The sequence below is a fragment of the Podarcis pityusensis genome (assembly GCF_964106645.2).
Source record: "Podarcis pityusensis genome assembly, chromosome: 13".
NCBI lineage: Eukaryota > Metazoa > Chordata > Lepidosauria > Squamata > Lacertidae > Podarcis > Podarcis pityusensis.
Window position 1 is genome coordinate 20,490,287 of NC_138038.1, and position 27,045 is coordinate 20,517,331.

The 27,045-nt window shown below is 45.8% G+C and overlaps 2 protein-coding genes across 4 annotated transcripts in view; both read left to right on the plus strand.

Moving 5' to 3' along the window:
* The first annotated feature begins 2,273 nt into the window (after positions 1-2,273).
* On the plus strand, positions 2,274-14,686 carry PHB1 (prohibitin 1). 2 transcript variants are annotated; one of them, XM_080979500.1, is made up of 7 exons: positions 2,274-2,415; positions 3,390-3,523; positions 5,748-5,909; positions 8,306-8,448; positions 9,655-9,771; positions 12,194-12,289; positions 13,658-14,686. In XM_080979500.1, the coding sequence occupies exons 2-7, from the start codon at positions 3,436-3,438 to the stop codon at positions 13,868-13,870; spliced, it is 819 nt and encodes a 272-aa protein (XP_080835626.1). In that variant the 5' UTR covers positions 2,274-2,415; positions 3,390-3,435; the 3' UTR covers positions 13,871-14,686. The 2 variants fall into 2 exon arrangements, with proteins under 2 accessions (XP_080835626.1, XP_080835627.1); XM_080979501.1 differs by having other exon boundaries at positions 2,398-2,415; positions 3,387-3,523.
* A 1,549-nt stretch (positions 14,687-16,235) lies between these two features.
* The window catches only part of ZNF652 (zinc finger protein 652), a 37,202-nt gene continuing 26,392 nt past the window's right edge, over positions 16,236-27,045 (plus strand). The window contains exon 1 of one of the 2 annotated variants that reach the window (XM_080979348.1): positions 16,236-16,372. The gene's annotated coding sequence lies outside the window, so the exon portion shown is untranslated. Of the gene's footprint in view, positions 16,373-21,097; positions 21,255-27,045 lie in introns of those variants that run through there. The other variant, XM_080979347.1, reaches the window with a different exon arrangement.

The window sequence follows — 27,045 nt, forward strand, 5'->3', positions numbered from 1 at the left end:
CAGAGGGTTTTCTTTTGCCATGAACACCTCTGTGTTCTTGGACCGTACCCAAACTTGTGCCCTCCAGATGTTTCAGATGACAACTCCCATCATCCCTGACTATTGGCCGTGCTGGCTGGCTAGGGCTGGTGGGAGTTGGGCTCCCAAAAATCTGTAGGGCACCAGGTTCTGGAAAGCTACCCTAAGCATATTGCTAAGAATTCAAGTTGTATTATTCTAACCTGATGGATACAAGAGACGCTGTTACTAAGTTATGGGAAACAGCGCCACTTACTGTTGGAACAACAGCATTACAGTTAAGATTCTGCATTGCATCACCTCCTTGGCAGTACAGTGGTACCTCGGGTTAAGTACTTAATTTGGTCTGGAGGTTCGTTCTTAACCCGAAAGTGTCCGTTCTGTAACCTGAAGCGTATGTAACCTGAAGCGTATGTAACCCGAGGTACCACTGTACAGTGGTACCTCGAGTTACATACGCTTCAGGTTACAGACTCCGCTAACCCAGAAATATTACCTCGGGTTAAGAACTTTGCTTCAGGATGACAACAGAAATCGTGCTCTGGCGGCGCGGCGGCAGTAGGAGGCCCCATGAGCTAAAGTGTGCTTCAGGTTAAGGACAGTTTCAGGTTAAGAACAGACCTCCGGAACGAATTAAGTACTTAACCCGAGGTACCACTGTAATAGGGGGCCTCTGCGAAGCAAAAGGAAGGGAGGTCCCTTTCCCACATCAGTACTGGTGGCAACTTCAGAGATGGTGGGAGGCTGCCAGTAACTTTAATGATTGACAATGACATGGGTGTGTTTGGTGCTCTCCTCTAATAGCAGAAAAGTACTACAATGGCTCCACATCACTGACTGCATCGGCCTGGGTTTGTAGGTTCCCCATCTGTTAACCCCACTTCAAGTCCACGCTGGCTGGCTGCAGACCCCTGGAGACCCCCACACATAGTCGTCAATGTTTTTCTTTTTTTAAGGGAAATTCCCTTATTCCGAATAGTATTCCTTGCAAGAAAAGGGAAAAGTTGACAGCTATGCCCCCACAGGGCAGCCCCCACCATTTCCTCGCTAGGGGAGGGGAGAGACCAGCTGTCTTCTTTCGGCAACAGATCTTTCGTAGTTATCGGATCTGTTCTGTTCTTGTTTTTAGTATGTATTTTGTGTTCTCCTTTTGTATTGTTATGCTGCGAACCGCCCTGTGATCTTCAGGTGAAGGGGGTCAAGAAGAGTCGGACACAACTAAACGACTAAACAACAACATAATGATGTTGTTGGGTGTGGGTTTTTCCTGAAGAATGGAAGTCCTTTTCGGACTATTTAAGAAAATATTATATAGTTTGATGCACTGTATTTTTCGCTCTATTGGACGCAGTTTTTCCTCTCCAAAAATTGAGGGGAAATGTGTGTGCGTCCTATGGAGCGAATGCAGGCTTGTTCCATATGGCTTCTTTAGCCCTGCGCAGCCTCTCCCGGCAAGGAGAGGTTGCACGGGGCTAAAGAGGAATCCAAAGCAGCCAGCGGGATCCATCCATCCAGCAGGGAGAGGTTGTGCGCAGTCTGTACACTGCTCTTTGAGGCTGGGGGGGGGAGAGAGATTTTTTTATTGATTTCCCCGTCTAAAAACTAGGTGCGCCCTATGGTGCGAAAAATACGGTACTTGCGAGCAGGATTTGAATTTTGAATTTTGAATTATGAATTATGAAGGAATTAGAGTATGGGTGTGTTGGTATAAGAAATGGAATGCAATGAGCAGCAGAGGAAAACAGTGGAAAATGGGGCAGGAAGTTGAGCAAGTACATAAGTGTGTGATAAGTGTGATAAGTGAAAAGAAAAAACGATAACGATATCGTCTGTAACAATGACGATATATCGACTATAACGATAACGATATCGCCGATAACGATAACTAGTTATCGTCAATATCGATATCGATAACGTAATGATGTAATAACGTAATAATATGAGTATATGAGAATGACAGGTGTCCAGCAATGGGTGGGGTGGGGGTGAAGAAGCTCCAAGGGGGCGCTTGTTTCCCCCTCCCTTCCCGCACGGGCACCGCTGCCTCCTGCCCTTGGTGCTTACAGGTGGGAACGAGCACCAAATACGGCGGACAACAACTCCCAGGATCCACTTGCGCTGCCCCAAAGGCGAAAGAAGGAGGCGGTGGTGCGGCGGTGCCCTTCGGGATCTGTAGTTCTCACGCCTTCCAAGGGAAGGCCCTGCCGTTAAGCGCCCTGCGGACGGCGCAGCGGGTGGGCTGGGGAACTACCGATCCCGTCAGGCGTCGCGGCCCTTTTAGGCGGGAGCCAATCGCGGGACGCTCCGCGGTCGCGCGGGTTGCGCGTCATGCCTCGAGCGACAAGGGCCAGGTGGCTCGGCTGGGCATTCACGCGGAGGTCAGCGCTGCGCTGCGAGGTGAGAGTCGAGCGCGGGAGGCGAAGGGCCTTGGCACGCCAGCGCCCTTCGCGCCCCGGAGCCCCGGGAGGCTTGGCAAACGGTGCTTGGCACGTCAGCGGCTGCAGAAAAGGAAGAGAAAGGGAGGGGAAGATAGGGAAACGGAGCTGGAAGAGCGTGGAGGTTAATTAGTGGCAGAAAGTAACGAGGTAAAGTAGGAAAGGGAGAAAGGTGCTGAGGATATTATTATTATTATTTTATATCTATACCGCCCTTCACCCGAAGATCACAGGGCGGTTTACAATAGGAAAACACGAAAATATATAGCATAATTTTAATAATAATAATAATTCACACACACCCTCCCCAAACACACACAGTTAAAAAGGCCCTAGGTTGTTTAATTAGGCCTGGGAGAAGAGGAATGCTTTTGCCTAGAGTTAAGTGGAAGGCGGCGATTCCCCTGCCCTCCATCTTTTTGGGGTTTTGAGCAGGAAAAGGATGTGCAGTATCTGTCATAGAATTGTAGAGCTTCATTCAGTCCAACCCCTGCAGTGCAGGAATCTTTTGCTTAACGTGGGTCCTGAACCCACAACCCTGAGATTAAGGAGTCTCGTGCTGCAGCAGCAGAGCTCTCAAAATTGGTAAAATTAAAAAGTAAGCAGCGGTAGAATATAGTGATGGTGAGAGAGGGTGGGAGATTGGGGGGAGAAGGAGGCGGGTAATACAAGGCTGGGAAAGGCAGTGGTCCCTGAAAAGGGGGAAATATGGGGTTGAGGTGAGAGACGAGTGTAGAAAAAGCGCAGGAAGCTTCTGTTCAAACTGTGTTCCAGATGCCTTGGAGTGCATTGCAAGCTGGGGGGCGTAGAATCATAGGATTGGAGAGATGGAAAGTACCCTGGTGGTCAAATCCATCCCCCTGCAATGGTATCTTTTGGGAAGCTGTTTCGCTGAGTTGTCTAATGCTGCTGCATCTTTCCTTTATGTTTAAGTAGGTGCGACTTTTTCGGCAGCGCAGGAGGCGGATTTGAGCTGACACCGATGGCTACCAAGATCTTTGAGACAATCGGCAAACTTGGCCTGGGGCTGGCAGTTGCCGGCGGAGTCGTCAACTCTGCTCTTTATAACGGTGAGGAGGCCTTTCCTTCCATAACACTGAGCTGTTGCATGACTGACTATTTTTGTTTATCTGGAATTATTCAGGAGAGCCCAAAACAAACCACACCCTCTCATGATTTTTCCTATGGAATAAGATGGGAGTCTACAGGATCCTATCCTTTCCCACAGGCTATGTAGCAGTGATTTTTATAGAAAATACGAGGGATCTAGATCCTCACCTGCAGTCGGAAAATAAAAACAAGGCACAACAGTGGATATACAGATACGGTATTTCTCCTGAATATGGTCTACAGCAGCGGTAGCTAAAATGGTGCCCTCCAGTTATTGTTGGATTCTGGCTCCCGTCAGCCCCAGCCAACAGAGGGAATGGTCAGGGCTGATGGAGTTGTAGTCCAGAAAGATCTAGAAAGGAACCACCACGTTGGCTACCCCTGGTCTACTGGTGCGATAGGAGACAGTCCCAAATGCTTTGGCTGCAACAAGCCTAATTCCCTATCTTTCTTGTGGATCACTTGCGCTTTGGTAGCTGTTGAGTTCATCCAACTTAGGGCAGTGCTGTTGGCTTCACCTGGTTCTGTAATTTTGTAGTGGGGAGAAGGAGGAATGTGCTTATTTAGTCCTGTTTACTAATGGCAAACTCATCTCTGAGCACCAGCCCTTATCTCGCCAAAGTGGCATGTTCCGCACACAAGAAAGGTGGCTTGGAGAAACGCCAAGGCCTGCAGAAGTACAAAAATATATTTGGGGACTGAGCGTGCTCAGTGTGCATAGAAGGCTTGGTGAATGGAATGACATACCTTGGAAGGGGGCATGGCTGGTGGAACTCTAAATCAGGGTGGATAAAAATCAATGGTTGTTTTTTAAATTAAAAAATTGATTAAAAAAAATTAAATCAGATTTTTTTATTATTATTATTTAAATCGGATTTTTAAAATAAAATGCTTTTGGAGGAAAAATCTTTTTAAAGATAGTTTTCTATTTAAGTTATATTATAGTCCAAAGGCTATTCATGAGGAAATAAGGATTTGTTTTAAGTTTTTCATGTGTGTTAAAACTCAGTCTAAGGTGGTTGTTGTTGTTTTTTTAAAAAACCACATCAGTTAACAAACATGGATACATATGCTACAATGTTATTGTTTTAGTTAAATAAATTGTTACTAATGATTATTTTTCTCCTTCCAATAAAGTACAGCAGAAAATTTGTCTATATATAAACAGTTAACTTATTAATCCTCACAATAATTTCATAATTATCTGTCTATGTATTTCTAATAGTATAACCAAGTCAGTAATTTTTGATATAACTGTAAAAACTACTCTGAAAAGTTATTATTCCAAAAATGGAACCTTCCTCTGGTTGTAAATATTAAGATTATACCAGCAAGAATGAGTCTTTCTGTTAAAAAAAATAATGATTTAAATCAATTCTTACTGACTAGTGATTTAAATCGTGATTTACATCTATTTTATTTAAATCAAATCCCTGCTCTAAATCAAGCACTCCACAAAACAACTTTTTGCAGGACCTGTTTGGCCCATTTGTAATGTTTGTATGTGTAGTTTTATTAAATTTCTGAAATTTTACACATAAAATTCCAATACCTTTAAAAAATAAATTTCTTTTCTATTTTTGACTTCCCAACCCGTTTTCCATGATGTTTTCCTTTTCACCCCCTTTGCTGCACTCTATCCGCACTCTTTTTATCATAGTCCTCCTAGCACAATAGTTTCTAATCCTTTCTTTTACTCATAACTCAAAACCTGTTTGCGGATTCTTCATGTTGTAAAATTTCTTCAAATAATCCGAAAAAGGTTTCCATTCTTCAGGCCCATTTGTATTCTTTAATGTAGTGTCCCTTTAAGAATGCAGCAGTGAGGTGGAAGAAAAAGAAAGGCCAGTCCACCAAGGGAGTAATGAGGGGTAGGGGGGATGTATTGGTAAGTGTTCGGGGATTTGAACATGTGCTGTTCAACTGATTTTTCTTAATGGTTATTAAAAATGGTTTTTCAGGAGTGTGGATGGTGCAAATGTAAAATTCACATTTCTTGATCTTCCCAGTTTTGGCTCTGGCCCCACTCATCTTTGTCATGTGCCCCCCCCCCAAAAAAAAAGTTGTCTGGAAGAATGTGTAAATGATCCAGGTTTATTGGGCATAGCGATCGTCACATAATCATTCAATATTTCTTCTTTGGTTTTGAGTGCAATGTTGCTGAGCTGTTTCTCTCTTCTGTAGTTGACGCAGGCCACAGGGCTGTAATCTTTGACCGATTCCGTGGCGTCCAGGACATAGTGGTAGGAGAAGGGACCCATTTTCTCATTCCCTGGGTGCAGAAGCCGATCATCTTTGACTGCCGCTCTCGCCCACGTAACGTTCCTGTAATCACTGGCAGCAAAGGTGAGCAGTGGGTGGATGCAGTTTTTTATCCTCTGGACTCAGGAGTCGGAAGTTGGGTCTGGGTAATGGGAAACTAAACACAAAGGCGAGCCGCCCTAACTACAAACCAGCTTCTGACCCCAAATGCATCATTTTTTAGCAGCAGCTATAAAGGCTGCTTTAAAATTGAGAAAGAACACATCCATTTGAATGTGTCCTTTTCCATAATGTTGCACGTAGTCATAGCAAGGGGTGTGTGGGGTGTTAGAGGAGGGGTAATACCTCTGATGGGACGCGTGTGGTGCTGTGGTCTAAACCACTGAGCCTAGGGCTTGCCGATCAGAAGGTCGGCAGTTTGAAGTGAGCTCCCGTTGCTCGGTCCCTGCTCCTGCCGACCTAGCAGTTCGAGAGCACGTCAAAGTGCACGTAGATCTTCTCTGGCGGGAAGATAAACGGCGTTTCCGTGCGCTGCTCTGGTTCGCCAGAAGCGGCTTAGTCATGCTGGCCACATGACCCGGAAGCTGTACGCCCGCTCCCTCGGCCAATAAAGCGAGATGAGCACCGCAACCGCAGAGTTGGCCACGACTGGACCTAACGGTCAAGGGTCCCTTTACCTTTACCTAATACCTCTGGTAGGGGACACGTCATACTCCTCCTGGGGTGGTTTGTCCACCTTTGGTCCCTACCTTGCACCCAGCTCTCACCCAGGGCTCCTAGAAGATGCTAACTTGCAATAGCAGCCACACCCCGAGAATGGCTTCGACTGGCCAGCTGAACCAGGTGAGGGTGGTCGGTGGGTCTCAAAACCTCGGGGAGCTAGGGACTTCCCCTGCATGCGAAGACAAGCTCCGGCAGATTGATCAAACAAAACCAATACAGTGGTACCTCAGGTTAAGTACTTAATTCGTTCCGGATGTCTGTTCTTAACCTGAAACTGTTCTTAACCTGAAGCACCACTTTAGCTAATGGGGCCTCCTGCTGCTGCCGTGCCGCTGGAGCACAATTTCTGTTCTCATCCTCAAGCAAAGTTCTTAACCTGAAGCACTATTTCTGGGTTAGCAGAGTCTGTAACCTGAAGCATATGTTACCTGAAGCGTATGTAACCTGAGATACCACTGTAGTGGATCCAACAATCAAGAAGGCAGTTTCTGCACAAGCTGTAGACGGAAGTGAGGGGCAGATGGGGCTTGTCAACCTGGGTGGGCAGCCCATCTAGGAAAAGGAAAACTCTGATCTTAAACCACCACTGCCTTTGAGGGACATCTTCAGGAGAAGAAAAGGCTAAGGAGTAAACCCTACACAAATTTGGAGTGGAGTCCCTAAGATGGTTGAATGGCACCTTGTACTGCTCCTTCTGGCAGCAACTGCAGCCAAGCTGGTGCCAAACATATTGTTCTGCTTTCCTTTGGACCACATCAGCGAGGCGTCTGGGCAGCCCAAGAACTCTGTACGCAATGCCCTGGCTTATACACCAGGGAGCTCACTTTGTTGCTGCTGACACAGCAGTTTGACCACCCCTGGAGGTGCGCTCCATTGTCTCTCAAGACAAACGGATGCCGACAACAACAGTCATAGCCATCTCAGTGCTGCTGCTTATGTATCCAAAGTGGGGGTGGCATTAGCAAGTTTGTGGGAAGCCCCAAGGTTTGCAGAAGTGCTGTATTTTTCGCTCTATAGGACACACTTTTTCCCCTCCAAAAATTAAGGGGAAATGTGTGTGCGTCCTATGGAGCGATTGCAGGCTCCTTGGATAGCCGCCTGAAGCCTTCGGAGCGCAGCGCGAGTTCCCACTGCGTTCTGGAGGCTTCAGGTTCCTTTCGCTGAAGCCAGGAGAGTCTTGCTCTCCTGGCTTCAGCTAAAGGAACCTGAAGCCTGTGGAGCGCAGTGGGAACTCGCGCTGCGCTCCGAAGGGTTCAGGGATAGCCGCGCACAGCCCCTCCGGCAGGGTGAGGTTGCGCGCGGCTAAAGAGGAAGCCAAGACAGCCAGCGGGATGGATCCCACTCACTGTCTTGGCTTCTTTGCTCTTTGGGGCTTGGTAGGGGGAATAAGATTTTTTTTTCTTGATTTCCCCCTCTAAAAACTAGGTGCGCCTTATGGAGCAAAAAATACGGTACATAAAACCTTTAGAATCCTCTCTTCCCAAGAGCTCACTGAGCAGTGAGTGTTCTGAACAGGATATTGGACTCTGACCAGCTGTTGCTTTTGGGGAGGGGGCACGAACTGAGAACTGGGAGTGGGGGACGGCGTTTGGAATCCTCGATGCCAGCAACATTTTGTTGCGGGTCCCACCTGCAAACCCCTAAAGCAGTAGTGGTAGAATTTGTGCCGCCGCCAATCCAACTTAACATTTTGACCTTTAGTACTTGCTGAGACGTGTTCCTGCTCTGACCGTCTCCCTGCTTCCCTCCCCCGGTAGATCTACAGAACGTGAACATCACACTAAGGATCTTGTTCAGGCCGGTGACCATGCAGCTTCCCCGGATTTTCACCACGATCGGCGAGGATTACGATGAGCGAGTGCTGCCTTCCATCACAACTGAGATCCTCAAATCTGTGGTGGTAAGGGCCAAGGAACAGCTGGTGATATTCCTCTTTTCATTGGAAGCCTCTGGCTTCATTAATACTGGAGCCCTAAATGGCAGGGCTGGGGAACCTTGGACTACAGCTCCCATCATCCTTGACTGTTGATTATGCTGGCAGGGGCTTATGGGAGTTGGAGTCCCACAGCAGCTGGAGGGCTTCAGCTGCCCCTCTTTGGGCCTTGCATTCCTCTTTTCTCATCCTTTGAAGGAAGGAAAAGGGGAGCGGTTGTATTACAAAGCCAAAGGAGAGATCTTAAGGGGTACATGGAGACCAGCAGCACACCTCGGGTCACAGAGTTTCCCATTAGGATTGATCCTTTTGAATACTAACCAAGGGCCAAGCTAGATGTGAGAGGGTTAAACTGCCCAGGTATAGGGCGGTATATAAATTCTAATAATAATAATTAAAACAATAAATGGTAGGTGTGGCTGGCCTGATCCAGACCCTGATGTGGGCAGAGGGGCTTTTACCCTGTGCCACTTACGCAGTTCTGATCGAGATCACCTCTTCTCACTGCTTTTCTTTTTAATAATTTTCAATAGCATAAACAGTGTCATGTCTAGCTCAGTGCCAACTAAAGTGGTAAAGGGATGCGGGTGGCACTGTGGTCTAAACCGCTGAGTCTCTTGGGCTTGCCGATTGGAAGGTCAATGGTTCAAATCCCTGTGGCAGAGTGAGAGCCCATTGCACTGTCCCAGCTCCTACCAACCTAGCAGTTCGAAAGCATGCCAGTGCAAGTAGCTCAATAGGTACCACTGCAGTGGGAAAGTAAACAAAGTTTCCGTGCGCTCTGGTTTCTGTTAGTGTCCCGCTGCGCCAGAAGCAGTTTAGTCATGCTGGCCACATGAGCCGGAAAGCTGTCTGTGGACAAACACCGGCTCCCTCGGCCTGAAAGCGAGATGAGTGCTGGACTTAACCATCCAGGGGTCCTTTACCTTCTTTTTTTATTTTATTTTTTACCTTAACTAAAGTGGTATTGGATAATGTCTCAGAGTAATGGAGGAAAAGAGCCGGGAAGGTGTGTTCATGCATTTGCCTGGATCAGAGGATGCTGACTTGGCAATCCACATCCAGCAACGTCCCTTGCAGGCTCCTTAGGGTTATGTTGTAACAAGGGCGCACAGCTTTAACGAAAGCTCTTTGGTTTACTTCCGCATTTATCATTGCTTGTCTCCATTTTAGGCTCGTTTTGATGCTGGCGAGTTGATCACGCAAAGAGAACTCGTTTCCAGGCAAGTGAGCGAAGACCTCACGGAAAGAGCAGCAACTTTCGGCCTCATCCTAGATGATGTTTCCTTGGTAAGAGCTACCTTCTAGTTTGGTTTACAGCAGGGGAAGGAAGCTTGTGGCCCTCTAGACCTCGCTGAACTCCAGCTCCTATCATCCCCAGCCAGCATGGCCAGTAGTCACTGGTTGTAATCCAGCAAATTCTGGAGCAGGCATAGGCAAACTCGGCCCTCCAGATGTTTTGGGACTACAACTCCCATCATCCCTAGCTAACAGGACCAGTGGTCAGGGATGATGGGAGTTGTAGTCCGAAAACATCTGGAGGGCCGAGTTTGCCTATGCCTGTTCTGAAGGATCACAGGTTTCCTACTCTGACTTTAGGGACTGGACCCTTCAAATTCCATTCTCTGCACCACAAAATCTGCAGTGATAAAACTTTCAGGGTAGAGCAAGCAGAAGATTTGGATCGGGGGAATATTTACTGCTGAAAAAAATATGTGTTTATTCAGAAGCTGTTAGGTTTGTGTCTTATTTTCTCCAGGGTTAAATGGGTTAGTGATTTTGTTTTTCACCTGCCAGACATGCAAACCTTAAGGCCATGGTTAGCCCTTCCAATACCGCAAACCAATAGTAAGGTCTCGATCGTGAATTTGGTCAGCTACTGCAGCCGGTTTGCATAATTCAGGCTGAGGTTGTGTTTTGATCCTTAAAGTGGGCCTATGGGCCTTCAGATGTTGTTGGACTGCAATTCCCATCATACCCAACCATTTGCAGTGCTGCTAGGGGCTGATGGGAGTAGGAGTCTTAACTATCTGACAGGTCACGGGTTCCCCATCAAAGGGATGCTCAAAGTACAATTGGGAGAAGTGAGCAAGCTTGGGGGCTCCCTCTGCTGGATGCAGTGAGAGGTTTGGGAGGCTATCGAGGTGCCAACAAAAGCAACACAAAATTCTCAAGTCCCTCAGTGGCGTCTCTGTCAAAACTCCAAAGCTGTTATCACCAAATGCTTAGGAACCTTCACAATTGAGAGCCAGGATATATCTATATATAGATATATAGGTGTGTGTGTGTGTGTGTGTGTGTGTGTGTATTTTCCATCTCTGCTTCCAGCAATGTGGAGGAAGGCCAACATTTCACCAGTAGAAGATTCTAGAACAGAGCTTTCAAAACTGTGTCGCAACATGTTAGTGTGTCAGCTGCGGTGTGTAGATGTGTCACGCGAACGCACCCCATGCTCCTCCCGGGGCTGAAAAGGGGTTAGTTTAACCTCCTGTTTGCTAGTAAAACTGAATTACTGTGTCACGAAACGATGCATGTCTAAAAAGTGTGCCACCAACATGAAAAGTTTGGAAAGCTCTGTTCTAGAATATGGTATACTCTGTTTCTCTGGCTTTGCAGTGTTGTTTGCCTGTAAGAATGCAAGAACTCAGCCAGCCACCAACAACAGGGGTGCAATAGTCCTATGATTCCAAAAAAAGGAGAAGAGGGAAAAGTTGTGAATAATGTACTGAAGAGCTTTTCAATAATTTTTTATTTTATTTGTATGCCACTTTCCCACTAAAATATAATGCTCAAAACCACTTACAACAAAGAAACAGACATGCATTTCTAACAAATGCCAAAAAAAATCGGTTTTTTGCAAAGCAAAAAAGAAGAAGTAACAAATTTCATAATAGCACAGCAAAACAAAAATATAACAACATAAAACCCCCACCCCCATATTTCAATACTATAAATTTAACAAGATTGCTTAAACAACATGCAACATCCAATAGAAGGTAGAACAGGGAGAAACACACACAGCATCCAATAGGAAAAAATGCTCGATTGAACTGAATTTTGAGATTTGGCTTTGCATGGCAGTCATTGATAAGGCTGATGAAGTTGATGGGTCCAGCAACACCTAGATTGCCCATTCCTACTTTGGAACAGCCTCCTAATCCCAGTACCCTGATATAGCTAACTGAAAGTGCATAGGACTGAAATAATCACATATTCTTCCCCTAATTTACTTCCCTACCCCCTTCATCACCCCACCTTCCTCTGTTGTTTGCCTCTGTGTTTTTTTTCTTCTTTTCTAGACTGTAAGTCATTTGGGGCAGCAGAGACCTGTCAAACCTGTTTGTAAAGTACCAAGTCTGTAGATGTTGCTAACCTAATCAATTAAAAAAACCAGCAGCCAATGCAGTACATCTGTTAAGCCAGTGGTGCTTAAATGAAACCTGCATATAAGCTGTGGACCTTACCTCCTTTTGGGACTGATCATATTTCTCCAGATTTGGTGCCTACTTTACCGTCTTTTCAGCACTGGGTTAAGGCATATTTTTATTTACCCAGGCATTTTTAATTTCTATAATCCCTTGGCCGTCTTTGTAATTACTTTGTGTTATATTATGTTTCAATTAAGCCTCTTGTACGTCTCCTGCCCTGGGAATCTGTTTGGAAGTAAGACAATAATGTTTTTTGAGCACGTGCATTTATTCTTCCCTCTTAGACACATCTGACATTCGGAAAGGAGTTCACGGAGGCAGTAGAAATGAAGCAAGTCGCACAGCAAGAAGCAGAGCGAGCCAGATTCATCGTGGAAAAGGTGAGGACGTTGAGCTTGCCAGCTGGCCTCAACATCTGTCGTTGTTTCTTGCCAATGCAACAACCGAGGTGGGGGTTTTTCACCTCATTCAATGTTCCACTTACTTCATGTTCTGCAGAACCCATCCCTTCCAATGCACTGTTTCCTGTGTTGCAAATGCTTTAGAGCAGCTTTGGGGAATCCGTGGCCCTCCAGATGTTGTTGGACTACAAATGCCATCAAGCCTGGCCATTGTCTGGAGCTGATGAGAGTTGGGAGTGAAAAAGGATTTGGAGGGCCACAGGTTGCCCACCCCTGCATAAGAGACATCAGAATCCTCTGGGATCAGACCAGAGGCATCCTCTTTTCTGCAGTACCAGCCAGATGTTCTCTGGGAAACCTACAAGCAGGAGAAGAAAGCAACCGCCATATCCTGTTTTTGCTCCTCAGCGAGTGGAACTGCTTCTTGAAATCTGGAGGTTGCTTGTACCTGCCATGACCCATAGCCACTGTAACAGATTTACAGCATGATCCTAAGCATGTTTACTCAAAACTAAGTCCTACTGAACTCAATTGGGCTTGGATTGAAGCCTTGGAAGACTCCATGAATTTGTCTTAACTCGTTTTTTGAAGCCACCTAAACTGGCCCTTTTCATTTATCTCATTGACAGGGACGCGGGTGGCACTGTGGGTTAAACCACAGAGCCTAGGACTTGCCGATCAGAAGATTGGCAGTTCGAATCCCCGTGACAGGGTGAGCTCCCGTTGCTCGGTCCCTGCTCCTGCCAACCTAGCACTTCGAAAGCACATCAAAGTGCAAGTAGATAAATAGGTACCGCTCCGGTGGGAAGGTAAACGGTGTTTCCGTGCGCTGCTCTGCCTTGCCAGAAGCGGCTTAGTCATGCTGGCCACACGACCCGGAAGCTGTACGCCGGCTCCCTCGGCCAATAAAGCGAGATGAGCGCCGCAACCCCAGAGTCAGCCACGACTGGACCTAATAGTCAGGGATCCCCTTTATCTTTAAACTGGCCCTTTTCATTTATCTCATTGACTGTCCTGTAAAATAGGCTGGGCTGTGAAAGATGGTGACTTGCTTGGCGCTGCCTAGGTCAGCAGTTGGAGCCTGGTCTCTTTTTCTGACACTCCTATGGCTACTGAGCATGCTGAGCCATCACTGAGTGTATCTGTGCATGCAAGTCTGCAGATAACTGCTGCGACTCTGGTTTTCTTGGGTGCCTGTTTTTGGTTGCAGTTCTGTCGGCATGCGCCACCTGAGTTCATTATTATTGGGGGCACATGACCTGTTTATCAGCACTGCCTTTGACCAAAGTTCACTGTCTGTATCTTCTCTCTATCCCTCCCCCCCCCCCAACCTGGTCCCCTTCACAGGCAGAGCAGCAGAAGAAAGCCGCTATAATCTCAGCTGAAGGAGATTCGAAGGCAGCTGAGCTCATCGCCACGTCGCTGTCTTCAGTGGGCGACGGCCTCATTGAGCTGCGCAAACTTGAGGCAGCCGAAGACATCGCTTACCAGCTCTCGCGCTCCCGCAACATCACCTACCTGCCCTCAGGACAGTCAGTGTTGCTCCAGCTACCACAATGAGTGTCCTGACTCTCCCCATCCCCATGTTATTTTTCTATTATTCCCTTGAAACTTAACAGATGAGTCAAAAGTATATAATCACTGAGGTTTCCCCATCTGGGGGTTGACAGATAGCAGGAAATCAAATGGATTTAAAATCCCTCGATCTAATTAAGGCAATCTCCCTTTCCCACTCTAGAATATAATTTTTAGCAGATCAGTGCTTGGAATAAAAGCTATAAAGGAGTGGGGGGTGTTTGTTTTTGTCCACTGGGAAAGCCTTTTGTTTTGGTAAGACCTTGCTATAGCAGCCTGCGGTCTGTGTAATCGGAACTAGGCCAACTTTGGTTTGCTGCTGTTTATGGAAAAGAGAAGGGTTTTTTTTCCCCTTGCCCCACCTTCTTTCCTGCCAGATCTAGTGTCATACAGGTAGCATATCAGCTCCTCTTCCTGGTTTATTTCTCCCTAATGTCTGGTTCTGCAGTAATGTTTCAGACTGCAACAGTGCAGATCTAAAACACCTGATTTAGTTTCAGTTCTGTATAGATCTGAGATTATAATGTTCCCATATGTGGAATTACAGTTCCTGGGGACAGCTCTCTCTCTTCTCCGTAGCTTGTATCTGACCTTGTGCAGAGAAAGGCTGACCTTTTAGGCAGCAAGCATCTATTCCACATGTCTCAAGGCCCAACTTTAAGAGGGGTACTTATTCCACTGATAGGCTGCATTCATGAGTGTGTTATTGGGGCTCTTTTAATTGAAAGATGTTCACTTTAACAGTGAAACTGCAAAATATGAAATTGTACTAACCAACCTTCAATAAATGAACAAATAAAATGCCCCTTCTTAACTGTGTGGTTTGTATTTAGCATGTGGACAGTGTTACTAAAATTTATGGTTGTGTTTGCTTTTCACAATTTGCATTTTCCATCAGAGGTGGGGAGGAAAATCTAGCGAAGAAATGTTATGTGTGGATGGCAGATTGGGACTACAACTCCCATTAACCCTCAGCCAGGATTGTCAGTGATTGGGGATGGTGGCAGTTGTAGTCCAACAACATTTGGAAGGCGCCGTGTTGACTATCTTGCACTCAGTTAGTCCCAGGAAAGCCTCTAAAATCTTACAGCTGGTTATGCAAAGGTGAGCAAAAAAACAGGATTCCCCACCCCGCTGCTGGCCGGTTACTGAATTTAGTGTTCATTTGAATGTTAAAGGGCAGGACCTGCATTTGAATTGTGTGATTGACACGTCTGGAACATAGCGAATCAGATTCTGGGAAAGATGCACATCAAATTAATGCTTAGTTTCTAAATGTGTTTCGTTCATGGGCCTCCTTATATTTCCACAGAAGCAGGTTTCTTTAAATTATATCCAACTACGTTCTCCTCAGAGTAAACCCCTTGAAATATTTGGGCCTAGGTTAGTCCTCTTCATTTCAGTGAGTCTACTCTGAGGAGAACTAACATTGGATGCATATGTTAAGACCACTGGAAGAAAAAGATGTCCTGCCCAATGTTTTCTGAGACATGGCTAGGCAATAAATTGAGAAGCTTGTATAGCATTAAGAACAAGGGCAGTAAGGTAATTGAAGCTAGGTGCTGTTCACTGGCAGAGTCAACAGATGATTCCTGCCACAGGCCAATGTTACATTCTGGGCTGGCACTCAGAGCAGCACGTAGCAGCTGGATCTAGCCACTCTTTAAATTCCCCACAATGCCCTGGGCCTGGCATTGTTCTGGGGCATTATGGGAAATTAATGTGATGGCTGGAGTTAGCTGTCCAGCCCTGCTTTGCCACCGCAGCCAGGGCTCACTGACGGAAGAGATGACTCACCAAAACACATTTTGCCCAAGGCCCCCCTCAAATCTGCCTTGTAAGTTGAAACGTATGTTCAAAGTGTTGCATGGTCAATTTTGCAGTGCTTGTTTTCACAAGGCTGTTTTTGGCTGCCTACAGTGCCCCCACCTTTGATCTCAATTTTCACATGAAAGGACATGTCACCTGGGCAGAGAAAGAAAGGGAAACTGCATAACAAACCCACACCTGTTCGCATACTGCAGCCATTTGCCAACACACAGAGCGACACGCCTGCCCCTCAGCTGCAGATCTTAATCGGGACCGTGATTTCCCTGTTGGCACTGGAGGCTGAAGATGCCTAATCTGCTTTCCACATAGATGCTCCCTAGCCCTCGGAATATTTCTCATGGCATTTTTCTCCCCAGGCATCCTGGCTGCAATCCCAACAGATAATCTACCTTCCATATCCTCCCTGCGGTTTCACTTGGCAGCCGCTCCAAGCTTCAGTTCTTGCCGTACGTTGCCGCATATACTTGACTTCCAAGAAGCAACGATCCCACTCTCATGCCAATGCGCAGGTGGTGTGAGAGTGTTTCTTCACCTGCAAATGTAGAAGCTGCGAGGCAGTTTGGAATGTGCTTTTGGATGCAGCGGGTGGAGAACGTCTGCATACCAACCTCACCATGATCTGCTCTCGGGGGAACACAGAAAGCAGTTGTTTACCAGGTCAGATATTCTTTTACCATCTAGTCCAGTGTTGTCCAGGCATAGCCAACTTGGTGCTCTCCAGGGGTATTGGTTTACAACTCCCGCCAGTCCCATCCAGAATGGCCTATGGCAGGCATGTCCAAAGTCCGCTTCGGGGGCCTAATCCGGCCCGCTGGTCGGTTTAATCCAGCCCCTGTGGCAGTTTATTTCCTGGGGCAAAATCCTAAAAAAAACCTCAACAGCTTCAATCCTAAAAGAATCTCAAAGGAGCTCAACAGCTCCACCCCCTAAAAAACCTTTAAAAATTTCAACAACTTCAATCCTAAAAAAAGCCCAACAACTTTGGGGTAAAATCATAGAAAAAGCTCAACAACTTTTCAATCCTAAAAAAAAGGTCAACAACTTTGGTTGGCCTTTTGGTCAGCCCCCACGGCCCTTCACTTCATCAAATCTGGCCCTCTTTGAAAAAAAGTTTGGACACCACTGGCCTATGGCAGGGAAGATGGGAGTCACATTTCAACAAAATTCCCAGGGCTACCCCGATCTACTCTGTATGGCACTGGCTCTCCAGGGTTTGTGGCAGGTATCCCAAGTAACAATAAAAAAAGATAGTACTTAATTATTGTTGACAGTATTCAGTACCAATATGGGGGCCAGGAGAGAGCAAAAGGGATTATATGAGAGGTAAGCATTTCCAAAATATTTTTGCTGTATTGTTTACATTCCACTTTTCCTCCAAGGAGCTCAAGGTAGTACATGTGGTTCTCCCCTCTCCACTTTATCTTCATAACAACCAGTGCTATTTTTCTAGAAAGAAAGGTGCCAGAACTCGCCATGAATGCCTCCCTTGTTCTCTTATAATGGCAATGGCGTCCACCTGGAAGGTGCCGGAACTGAGTTCTGGCAAGTTCTGGCTGAAAAAAAGCCCTGTGAGATAATTCAGTCGACGGTGATTGGCTCAAAATTACCCAAAGAGCTTCATGAATAAAAGGAGATTTGTACACCAATCTCTTAAATCCTAATCTTACACACTAACCACGACACCATACTGACTGAATACATCCATCAATGCTGGGGAAGGGACAGCACAACCCCCTTTCCCACGGCCTGCCCTGACCCATTTGTCTTTTTAATATTTGTGTTATTAGTCACTGAAGTTTGTTCACTAAAAAGATGAAGCTGGCGATGATAATGATTATATAAAATCCTGCTTAAATATCAAACAAGTATATACAAATATCTTTGTTATGCCATATGTAGGTCAGCACCAAGTCTACTCAGTCAAAAGGTTTCCACATATGGAATTCAGCCAGCAAGGGTTGTGCACATGCATAATCTGCCACTGAAGATACCTTAAATCAAAGTTGTGATGATGGTTCCTGATGTCATGGAGCAGTTTTTGTCTATTGTTAGATGCCCCTGTACCTGTTTGTTCCTGGGGATGTTTTGGTCTACATTTGAGGACTTAGCCTTTATAAAAAAAATGCACAGATTTGGGTAACACCTTGGCATGACGGTTCTTGAGACACACCCAGTCACTGTTCACGGAAAGAATAATAAAAAGGGGGAGAATAAAAGACAGACTAGAAAAGTGTCAACCACCACCCCACTACCTTCAATAAAGCATCGTTTGTATGCTGCATACATTTCTACCTTCTATTTTTCAAAGCTGATTTTCCCTTGGTTTCTAGGTCCGCTAAGCCTAACAATCCTGGTATTTATGTTGGGATAGAGTAAAACAGGCATAGGCAGACTCGGCCCTCCAGATGTTTTGGGACTACAATTCCCATCAACTGGTCCTGTTAATAGGGATGATGGGAGTTGTAGTCCGAAAACATCTGGAGGGCCGAGTTTGCCTATGCCTAGACTAAAATGAATGACAAGAATGCCCACTGGAAACAACGGCAGCTCTTTCTTATGGGAGCTTAGGATGCTGCCTTGCACTGAGTAGAAGATAGTGGCCTATCTAGCTGACAGTCATCTATGCTCACCCACATTCTGATTATTCAGAATTGCAGACAGGATTATTTCCCTAGTTACCCGGCAGTGCTGGAGACTGAACCTGGGGGTTTTTTCTGCACACAAACCAAGAACTTTACTTCCATGGAGCAGTCATATAAAAAAGGTCATTTGGAGAGCTCATTATTTCCTAAGGGCCTTCAGATAGCTCCCATTGTTTCCAGTGGCAATGGGCATTCTCGTCATTAATTTCCAAAGTGTATATTGGATTTGTTTTTCCCTCACGGGTAGCAACCACTGCTGCTTTTCTGACTTCATTGTGATATAAGTAAAAAGACTGCTCCATTTCCCTTATGGGGTACCCAAGAGCCCATATAGAGTCCTTTTGTAGGTTCTCTCTCGGTAGGAGAAAATAACAGAGACCAACCAGAGAATATTGAGAATTTATTGACTGTTGCAACATGGTGCTCCCCCACATGTAGGAGAGAGGAGGACGACCTCGAACAATGGCGCGCAAGGCCTTATATAGCCATTTTGAAATTCCCTGCCCTGAAGCTCAAGACCACTCCTCCATACATCATACCTACATCACAGAAAAGCAGTCTACAACAGAAATTTGAATGTTGTTGTTTTTCCTGTCTGCCAGGTTATCTGATAATGCCTTATTTGATTGCCTTTTCTGGTAGTCTGGCCATTCCTTTGGTAATTACTTAATTCCTGAGACAACGGGAAGGTTTTTTCACCTCCTACCTCCTTGCAGAGAAACACTTCTTCAGCTTGGGAGTCAAAATGGTTTCAGGACTGTCCCTCTGCGCTGCTCCAGACACGAGGTTCACACACTCATGTACAGTAGATGCTCAGGTTGCAAATGTGTGGGAAGCACGTTCGCAACCCGCAGCGCCCACAACCCGCAGCACCGTGTCTGCACACGCGTGGGTTGCGATTAGGCGCTTCTGCGCAAAGTGCGATTTAGCGCTTCTGCGCATGCGCCGAAACCCAGAAGTAATCCGTCCCGGTACTTCTGGGTTCGGCGTGGTGCGCAACCCGAAATCACACAACCCAAAGCATCTGTAACCTGAGGTATGACTGTACGTGCCTGCCTGGCACATTTATGAACATTTATTATATACCTAAGACCTTAAAGTTCTTATAACAACTGTGTACAGTGGTGCCCCGCAAGACGAATGCCTCGCAAGACGGAAAACCCGCTAGACGAAAGGGTTTTCCGTTTTTGAGTTGCTTCGCAGGACGAATTTCCCTATGGGCTTGCTTCGCAAGACGAAAATGTCTTGCGAGTCTTGAGATTTTTTTTTCGCTTTCCCCCCCCTTTACCTAAGCCGCTAAGCCTTTAATAGCCTTTTAGCAGCTAATCTGCTAATCCGATAAGCCTTTAATAGCCGCTAAACCGCTAATAGCGCTAATCCGTTAAGCCGCTAATAGGGTTGCTTCGCAAGACGAAAAAACCGCTAGACGAAGACACTCGCGGAACGGATTAATTTCGTCTTGCGAGGCACCACTGTATATTCCAAATAGCTGGACCTTATCTCTAATTCTGAAATGTAAAGGACTTTAATGGACAAGAGAGAGAGAGCACTATAACTCATATCAATGTTTAATTATTGTTGTTGTTTTAATTATCCCCCCCATGCTTTTAGTTGCTTTTATGTCTATCTGTAAGCCGTCTTGAGTTCCTGTCAGGGAAAACAGCGGGGTATAAATAAATAAATAATTTTTATTAACAAAATTCCTAAAACATTGATCCACCTTCGCAAAAATTAACTGAAGAGCGTGCATTCTCAGTGCACGGACTCTGAAGTACCTCCGTGCCTTCCCACACTTTCCAACCACCATCAGCAGCTGTAGCATTTATTAAAACCTTCCACAGAAATAGTGGTTTTTTACTTTTTTAATTTTTTTAAAATAAAAATAAAAACCCCGGATCGGTCTTAATGCAGAGAAACAAGCAAACAGACAGACAGACAGACAGAAAGAGAGACGAAGGATAAACATGGAAATGGCGGGATATTATGTTTGCTATTAACATATATATTTCAGTGAAACTAGCAGAATTTCGTAGCTGCCCCTGAGCACGCATGCGCGGATGGCTCCCTCCTTCCCTCCCGCACCGTTTTGTTTTGTTGGCCCTCGGCCCCGCCCCTTCCTCCCGTCTCACCTGAGGCGGTGAGAGCAGCAGAGCGCGCGAGCGCGGAGACGTTGATTCCTACCACGCACGCGCCGCCGTCCAAGCCAGCCAGCCAGCGTTCGAGGGTGGAGGGAAAGGAACGGAACGGCCGCGCTTCAGAAAGCGGCGCTCGCGCCTATTGCGCGCGCAGGTTACGAGCTGGGCGAGGGGCGGGGCGGCGAAAGGAGTAAAGGGGGAGGGGGGGAAAGAGGGGAAGCCGCCGCGCGTTCTCGCGCGAAGTCCTCCTCAGGCGACGACAGCGACGACGCAAGCGCATTCGCTGTCTTCCTTTACGACGAGCCAGCCAGCCAGTCAAGCCAGCCAGCGACGCTGAAGGAAAAGCGAAGAGAGAGAGCGCGCGCGGGGCGGAGGAGGAGGAGGAGGGGGGAGGGTGTTGCGAGTGGAGCGGGCGGTGCAGTCGCGAGGCTGAGTGTCTGACTGACTTTGGTTGGCTACGGCGGCGGCCACGTAGCGCTGCGGCGGCGGCGGCGGCGGCCGCCGAGGGGAGGGCGAGCGACAGGGAGAGCGTCAGTGGGAGCAGCCGCTGGAGCGGCGGGGCCTAGGCCTGGTCCTGAGGCGGCGGCGGCGGACGAGGAGGGGGCTGGAGCCGAGGGGGAGGGCAGGAAGGAAAGAGGGCCCTGGCCGCCCCTACCTTCCCCCCTCCCCTGCCTAGGCATGGACCGCGGCGGCGGAGGAGGAGGAGGCGGAGCGGCGACGGAGGAGCAGCGCCGGTGGCAGCCCCGGAGAGTCCCGGCCTGGGTGAGTCCGTGCAGGAAAAGAGGCCCTCCGGCTGGGGAAAGGGCAGGCCGAGCTCCTCCTGCTCAGCTCCACAGCCTCCTTCTTTTTTGCTTAGTTGTTGGTAACGTGCCTCCCGCTTCGAAGTGCCAACGAGGCCCGGCTGTGGAGCGTCAGGGAGGGGCGAGCGTGCACCTGAGCATGTGCAGAGTGCTCTTGCTTGCTTGGGATCTGGACAGTTGAGATAGTGTCATGGGGGCGGGGTTGGGGTCGGAGGGTTTGGCTGCGGGAGCGTTTCTTCCTTGAAACTGGCAACCTTTTTGGACCACGGAGGAGAAAGGGGGAGAGATTTCGTGGGCCGAGTTTTTTTTGGGGGGTGGGGAGCTCAGTTGGTCGAAGAGTCGAAAGTTGAAGGGTGTGTGTGGGTTTTGGAAAGTTGAGGTGGAAGGTGCTTCTTCAGCAGAGAAGTTGGCATAGAGGGGGAACATTTAGTTTGGCATCACTTTAAAGGTTTGGCGTGGTTGGAGGAGGAAGTTGTGCCACCTCCTGAGACAACTCTGATGCTGGGAATATCTCCGTTTAATGCGGATCTTGGGAATTGGGGGAAGGGAAGCAGTGTTAAGAGACTCCTTGCACCCTCGGGTGTTCTGTTACATTAGGTCCGCGAAACAGTAGAAAAGTTAAAAAAAGAAAAAGTTCCAGTACTGAAGTAGAAATGTTATCATTTCCCAACACACAGTGTTCCTTCTCTTCCAAACCACTGCTATTTGAAGTTTGATATTTGATATGATTAAAATCAGGGCTGTAAAAATCCAAGATTTCCGATGACCAAACTCCTCATCTGCAAATAAGCCACAGGTGTCTAATGTTTGTAAATTGACTTAACTTCAACCTGTGCATGGTTGGAGCAGGCAGATCAATGTGTTATGTCGCACTATTTTCATAAAAACTTACCTGGGAGTATATCTTTGGATGATGTATCTCCATGCAACCTGAATCTAACTCCTAGAAAGTCTGAAAATTAATTGGTTCAGTCCTATTTAAAATCTCATTTTGTAGAAAAAGAAAGTTACACATTTGTTTCAAACATCATTGTTTAAATACTCCCTACTCTTAAAATGCTCCTCTGGTGATAGATTGGAGAATTGTTAGGCTGCTATACAGCAGACTTTTGGAGAGTGTTACTATTGCTCTTTCTCACAAGGATACCAATGGGAGAACTCAGGTGATTTGTGGTGGAGAGCACCTTGATGGTACCTGGAGTAAAGCAGAAGAGACAAATGGGATAGTTTTGTTCAGGTGAAATAGGATTCATAAGAAAATAGATGCAAATCTACTGTCCTTCAAATTGTGCGTGATGTGAGAATTAGGTATGTTCATATAAGCTAGTCTCTGGGTGTCAGTAGTGGTTGCTGAACTTGGGTGGTGGAGTTATTCTGTACTCCAGATAGAAGTTTGTGCAACTAGAAAAACAATTGGAGCTATTTGCATGATGGATGGGGTTTACAGCTTTTGGGATGATGAAGATGGAGAAAGGATCTACTCAAAACCTTCTCGAGTGATGCAGTTAAATGTATGCTCTGCAGAGATTGTTGCACCAACTGAAACTAGGAAGAGATGTGATCAAAATCTGAACCCCTTCTTCTTGTGCCCCCTCCACATGGCTTCCTGTTCATGGAATGCTGTCACCGGGGAGGCTTGCCTGGCGTTTTTATTACATATCTTTAGGCGCCAGGCAAAAGTATTTCTTTATAATCAGGTTTTTGGCTGATTGAACATTCTATGTAGCCTTTTAAATTGGTTTGTGTTAGTTTTTGTTCTGTATTTTATGTTATCATTTTGTATTTGTATGTTGTGAACCACCCTGTGATCTTCAGATGAAGTGAAATATACAAATAATAATAATAATAATAATAATAATAATAATAATAATTAATAATGGTGGTGGTGATGGTGATGTTGCTCCTAAACAAGTTGTGGGCCATATCATAGAACTGAATCATAGAATTGTAGTGTTGGAAGGGACCTAGTACAACTCCCTGCAATGCAGGAATATGCAGCTGCCTCATGTGGGGATCGAACCTGCAACCTTGTCATTTTCAGCACCACACTATTCAGGCTAGATATATATTGGGAAGCCTTAGCATCGAGTTTGTTTTGCTAGGTGTAACTGGCTAATGGTAGCAGCTGGCAACAAAGGTTAATGAGGGAAAGAGGAGGGTGGAGAGTTGTGTATGTGCATGCAGGGTTGCATGACAACCCGACTCATGTGGGCATGCTCTTACTGCCCTTTACCCCCTACTCTTAATGCAGTATATGGATCACCTAGCAGATAGAATCTATTATGCTATCCCAGATCAGATCCTTCAGCTAAATATCCATTTTACAACACTTTAAATGTATGGAAAAAATCAGTACAACTTAACAGGAAGGTACAGGGATCACTGGATCTTGACTGTTTTCACACACGAATACCGCATCCTGTAGAATTCTATCAGTTATATTTTATCTGCACAATCAGAATGAATTTCAGGAACAAAATGCTTTTTCTGTGCCACTTGAGCAGAAGCAGTGCTATAGTTAATAGTTGCCGCTTGTATTCACTTACCCCTGCCCACTCCCGTGCTCACAGTTGTGATTAATATTCTTCTGTTGTGAATGGTCTGTGTGACCATTAAGGAAAAAAGGTAGGAAGAGTCCAGCATATATGTAGACTGTCCCTGGATCAAGGGACTTTTCTTAAGTTCTCAAAGCTTTTAACCTTGCTCAAGGTTGTCATCTGAACTAGCCAGATGCTTAACTGAGAATCAATCACAGTCAGTCCATCCTTTGAAAATTAAGACTTTAGAGCTATCTTGCCCCGAAACGGCAAGTAGATATTCAGTTTAAGGAATGTCTCCTTAAACCTTGGTTTAAGGAGACATTCCTTAAACTCTCATATATAAGCTAGGTTCCAAATGATTCCTTAAACTTTGGTTTAAGGAGTCATTTGAAACCAAGCTTATATATGAGAGTTTCTAACACTGGTAGGTAGTGTGCTGCCTTGGGAGAAATGGAAGTACAGTGGTACCTCTGGTTACAAACACTTCAGGTTACAGACTCCGCTAACCCAAAAGTAGTACCTTGGGTTAAGAACTTTACCTCAGGATGAGAACAGAAATCGCACTGAGGCGGCAGCGAGAGGCCCCATTAGCTAAAGTGGTACCTCAGGTTAAGAACAGTTTCAGGTTAAGAACGGACCTCCAGAACGAATTAAGTTCTTAACCAGAGGTACCACTGTAAAATAAAAGTCTTTGGGGTAGCAGCTGTTTTCTGTGTCATGGATGTACGGGGGGGGGGGGGAGCAATGATAGGGGGATAATCCAGAATTAGCAGAAAATTATGCCAGCATCTGGATGTTGGCACTAGATATTTCAGCTGCTGCACCTGTGGTAAGTGCTTATTTCCTAGCGTACTGGCCCAGGGAATAATTGTACTGACTGCATTGTAGCTGCTTCAGTTTGAGCAATGAGAGGGGAAGAAAGGCTGCACTTGCTGTAATACCTTGTGATCTAAAATAATCCTTCCGAAAGTTTGAGTGTACATTGGTTCTTTGAGGGTGACTTGTATTTACTGAAATGCCTTCTGTAAAGGCGTGTGGGGTTTAAAAATAATAATAGCCTAATTTGCCTAGGAAATTTTTGCCAATTTGTGTCGCAAATAGAATTTTCTATTTTAGCCTTTTTTTATTAAAAAAACAACAACACTTTGAGGAAACAAAGCTAAGTCTTTGAAACAGCCACGCTTGCCTAATATTGTATTTGCAGTTGGTATCCATTCACTGATACTAATCAACTTATGAAATGGAAACTTTTCCACCAAAAAATAAAGTGCTAGAAAGATTTCCTCTCCATATAACTGCTGCCTTAGCAGAAGCATTCATGAGCTGGGGTGAAATAGGATTGTACTTGGTAGATGTGCCTACTTCAATCAGGACAGGTAGGGATGGGATGAAAAACTGTTTTTTCTAGTGTTTCTTCTAGATCTGGAATACGGTAGGATTTCTTGATGGTGCAAGTGCTGAGAGGCTGTGTATGTGCTTGTGTTATTAGGCATGCTGATAACACTCAGACACTCCTAGGGTTACAGATAGTACAGTGTGTATGCCTGGGGTTGTTTTCAACAGGACTGTGTTCAACTTTTGGTCCTGGGGAAGTTTTGGCAGTGTCCATATTCAGACTGTAGTGATTTGAGGTAATGTTTTCCATTAATTCTGTTGTAGTGTTGTATTTGCGCTTCATTTTAGTTTCTGTTGAGGTACATGGATTGCATAAAACAGTGGTTTAAAATGAGATACAGGGGATGGTTCTGTGTATTAAATTTCCATGATATGCTGAGTGTCATTCCTCTTGTCTTCTCTTCTCTTCTCTTCTCTTCTCTTCTCTTCTCTTCTCTTCTCTTCTCTCCTCCCTACCTAGGGTGTCCTTAATTGTTCCAGGACTGGCTGTGGTGTATATGTGATTACTGCAAGAATTGAATAGCAGCTTGTGTTGATTTGTGACTGGCCTGTCAGTTGACGTGTCCTCTGCATTCACTCTGGCAGTACTATTTACAGCCAACATTATGCTAGCGTTTGTTGACTCCTGTGCAAAATTAATGCGCACTACATTATGATGAGTTCATCTTGATAGCATGCAACGGAATTGTAGAAGTCAAAGTAGCTTATAAAAGCAATGGATACGCTGCAGCATGCAGTTATACGCATGCAGATTTTATTGACTTTTAACTGTGCATTGTTTTGCATCTCATGTCTCTAACCTAGAGAAACATTGGATCAGCAGAAGGCACAGAATAGTTACTATTCTTATTTATTAAGAATATCTATATCCCACCTTTCCAACTGAATATTGCTCAAGGTGCCTAACATTCAAAATAAAAATGATGATAGCTACAATTCTGTGATTCTGTGTTGCTGTTGAGTTAATGCGTCCCTTGTCTTCTTTTCTGCAGCAGACCCAAGGTTTACATGATTAGTAAAAGAGACAAGGATCTTGTGAACTGGCTCAAAATCATGCTAGCACCTTGAGGAATCTCATTCTCTATTCCATTAGTCCTTCCTTTCATTATTTACTGGTGCCAGTTAAGACGGTCCTTTTTAACTTACAGGTAGGGTGATAATGATACTTCACAAACTTTTTAAAACTCCAGTTGTCATAGGGCTGAAGCTTATCAATTATTTTACTGTGCAATCACTTCTAGATGTTTTATGGAAAGTGATTCATAAACAGAACCAAAATGCAGTTTATTGATAGTGTGTATCTTTTTCATAGAATCATAGAATAGAATCATAGAGTTGGAAGAGACCACAAGGGCCATCGAGTCCAACCCCCTGCCAAGCAGGAAACACCATCAGAGCACTCCTGACATATGGTTGTCAAGCCTCTGCTTAAAGACCTCCAAAGAAGGAGACTCCACCACACGCCTTGGCAGCAAATTCCACTGTCGAACAGCTCTTACTGTCAGGAAGTTCTTCCTAATGTTTAGGTGGAATCTTCTTTCTTGTAGTTTGGATCCATTGCTCTGTGTCCGCTTCTCTGGAGCAGCAGAAAACAACCTTTCTCCCTCCTCTATGTGACATCCTTTTATATATTTGAACATGGCTATCATATCACCCCTTAACCTCTTCTCCAGGCTAAACATGCCCAGCTCCCTTAGCCGTTCCTCATAAGGCATCGTTTCCAGGCCTTTGACCATTTTGGTTGCCCTCCTCTGGACACGTTCCAGTTTGTCAGTGTCCTTCTTGAACTGTGGTGCCCAGAACTGGACACAGTACTCC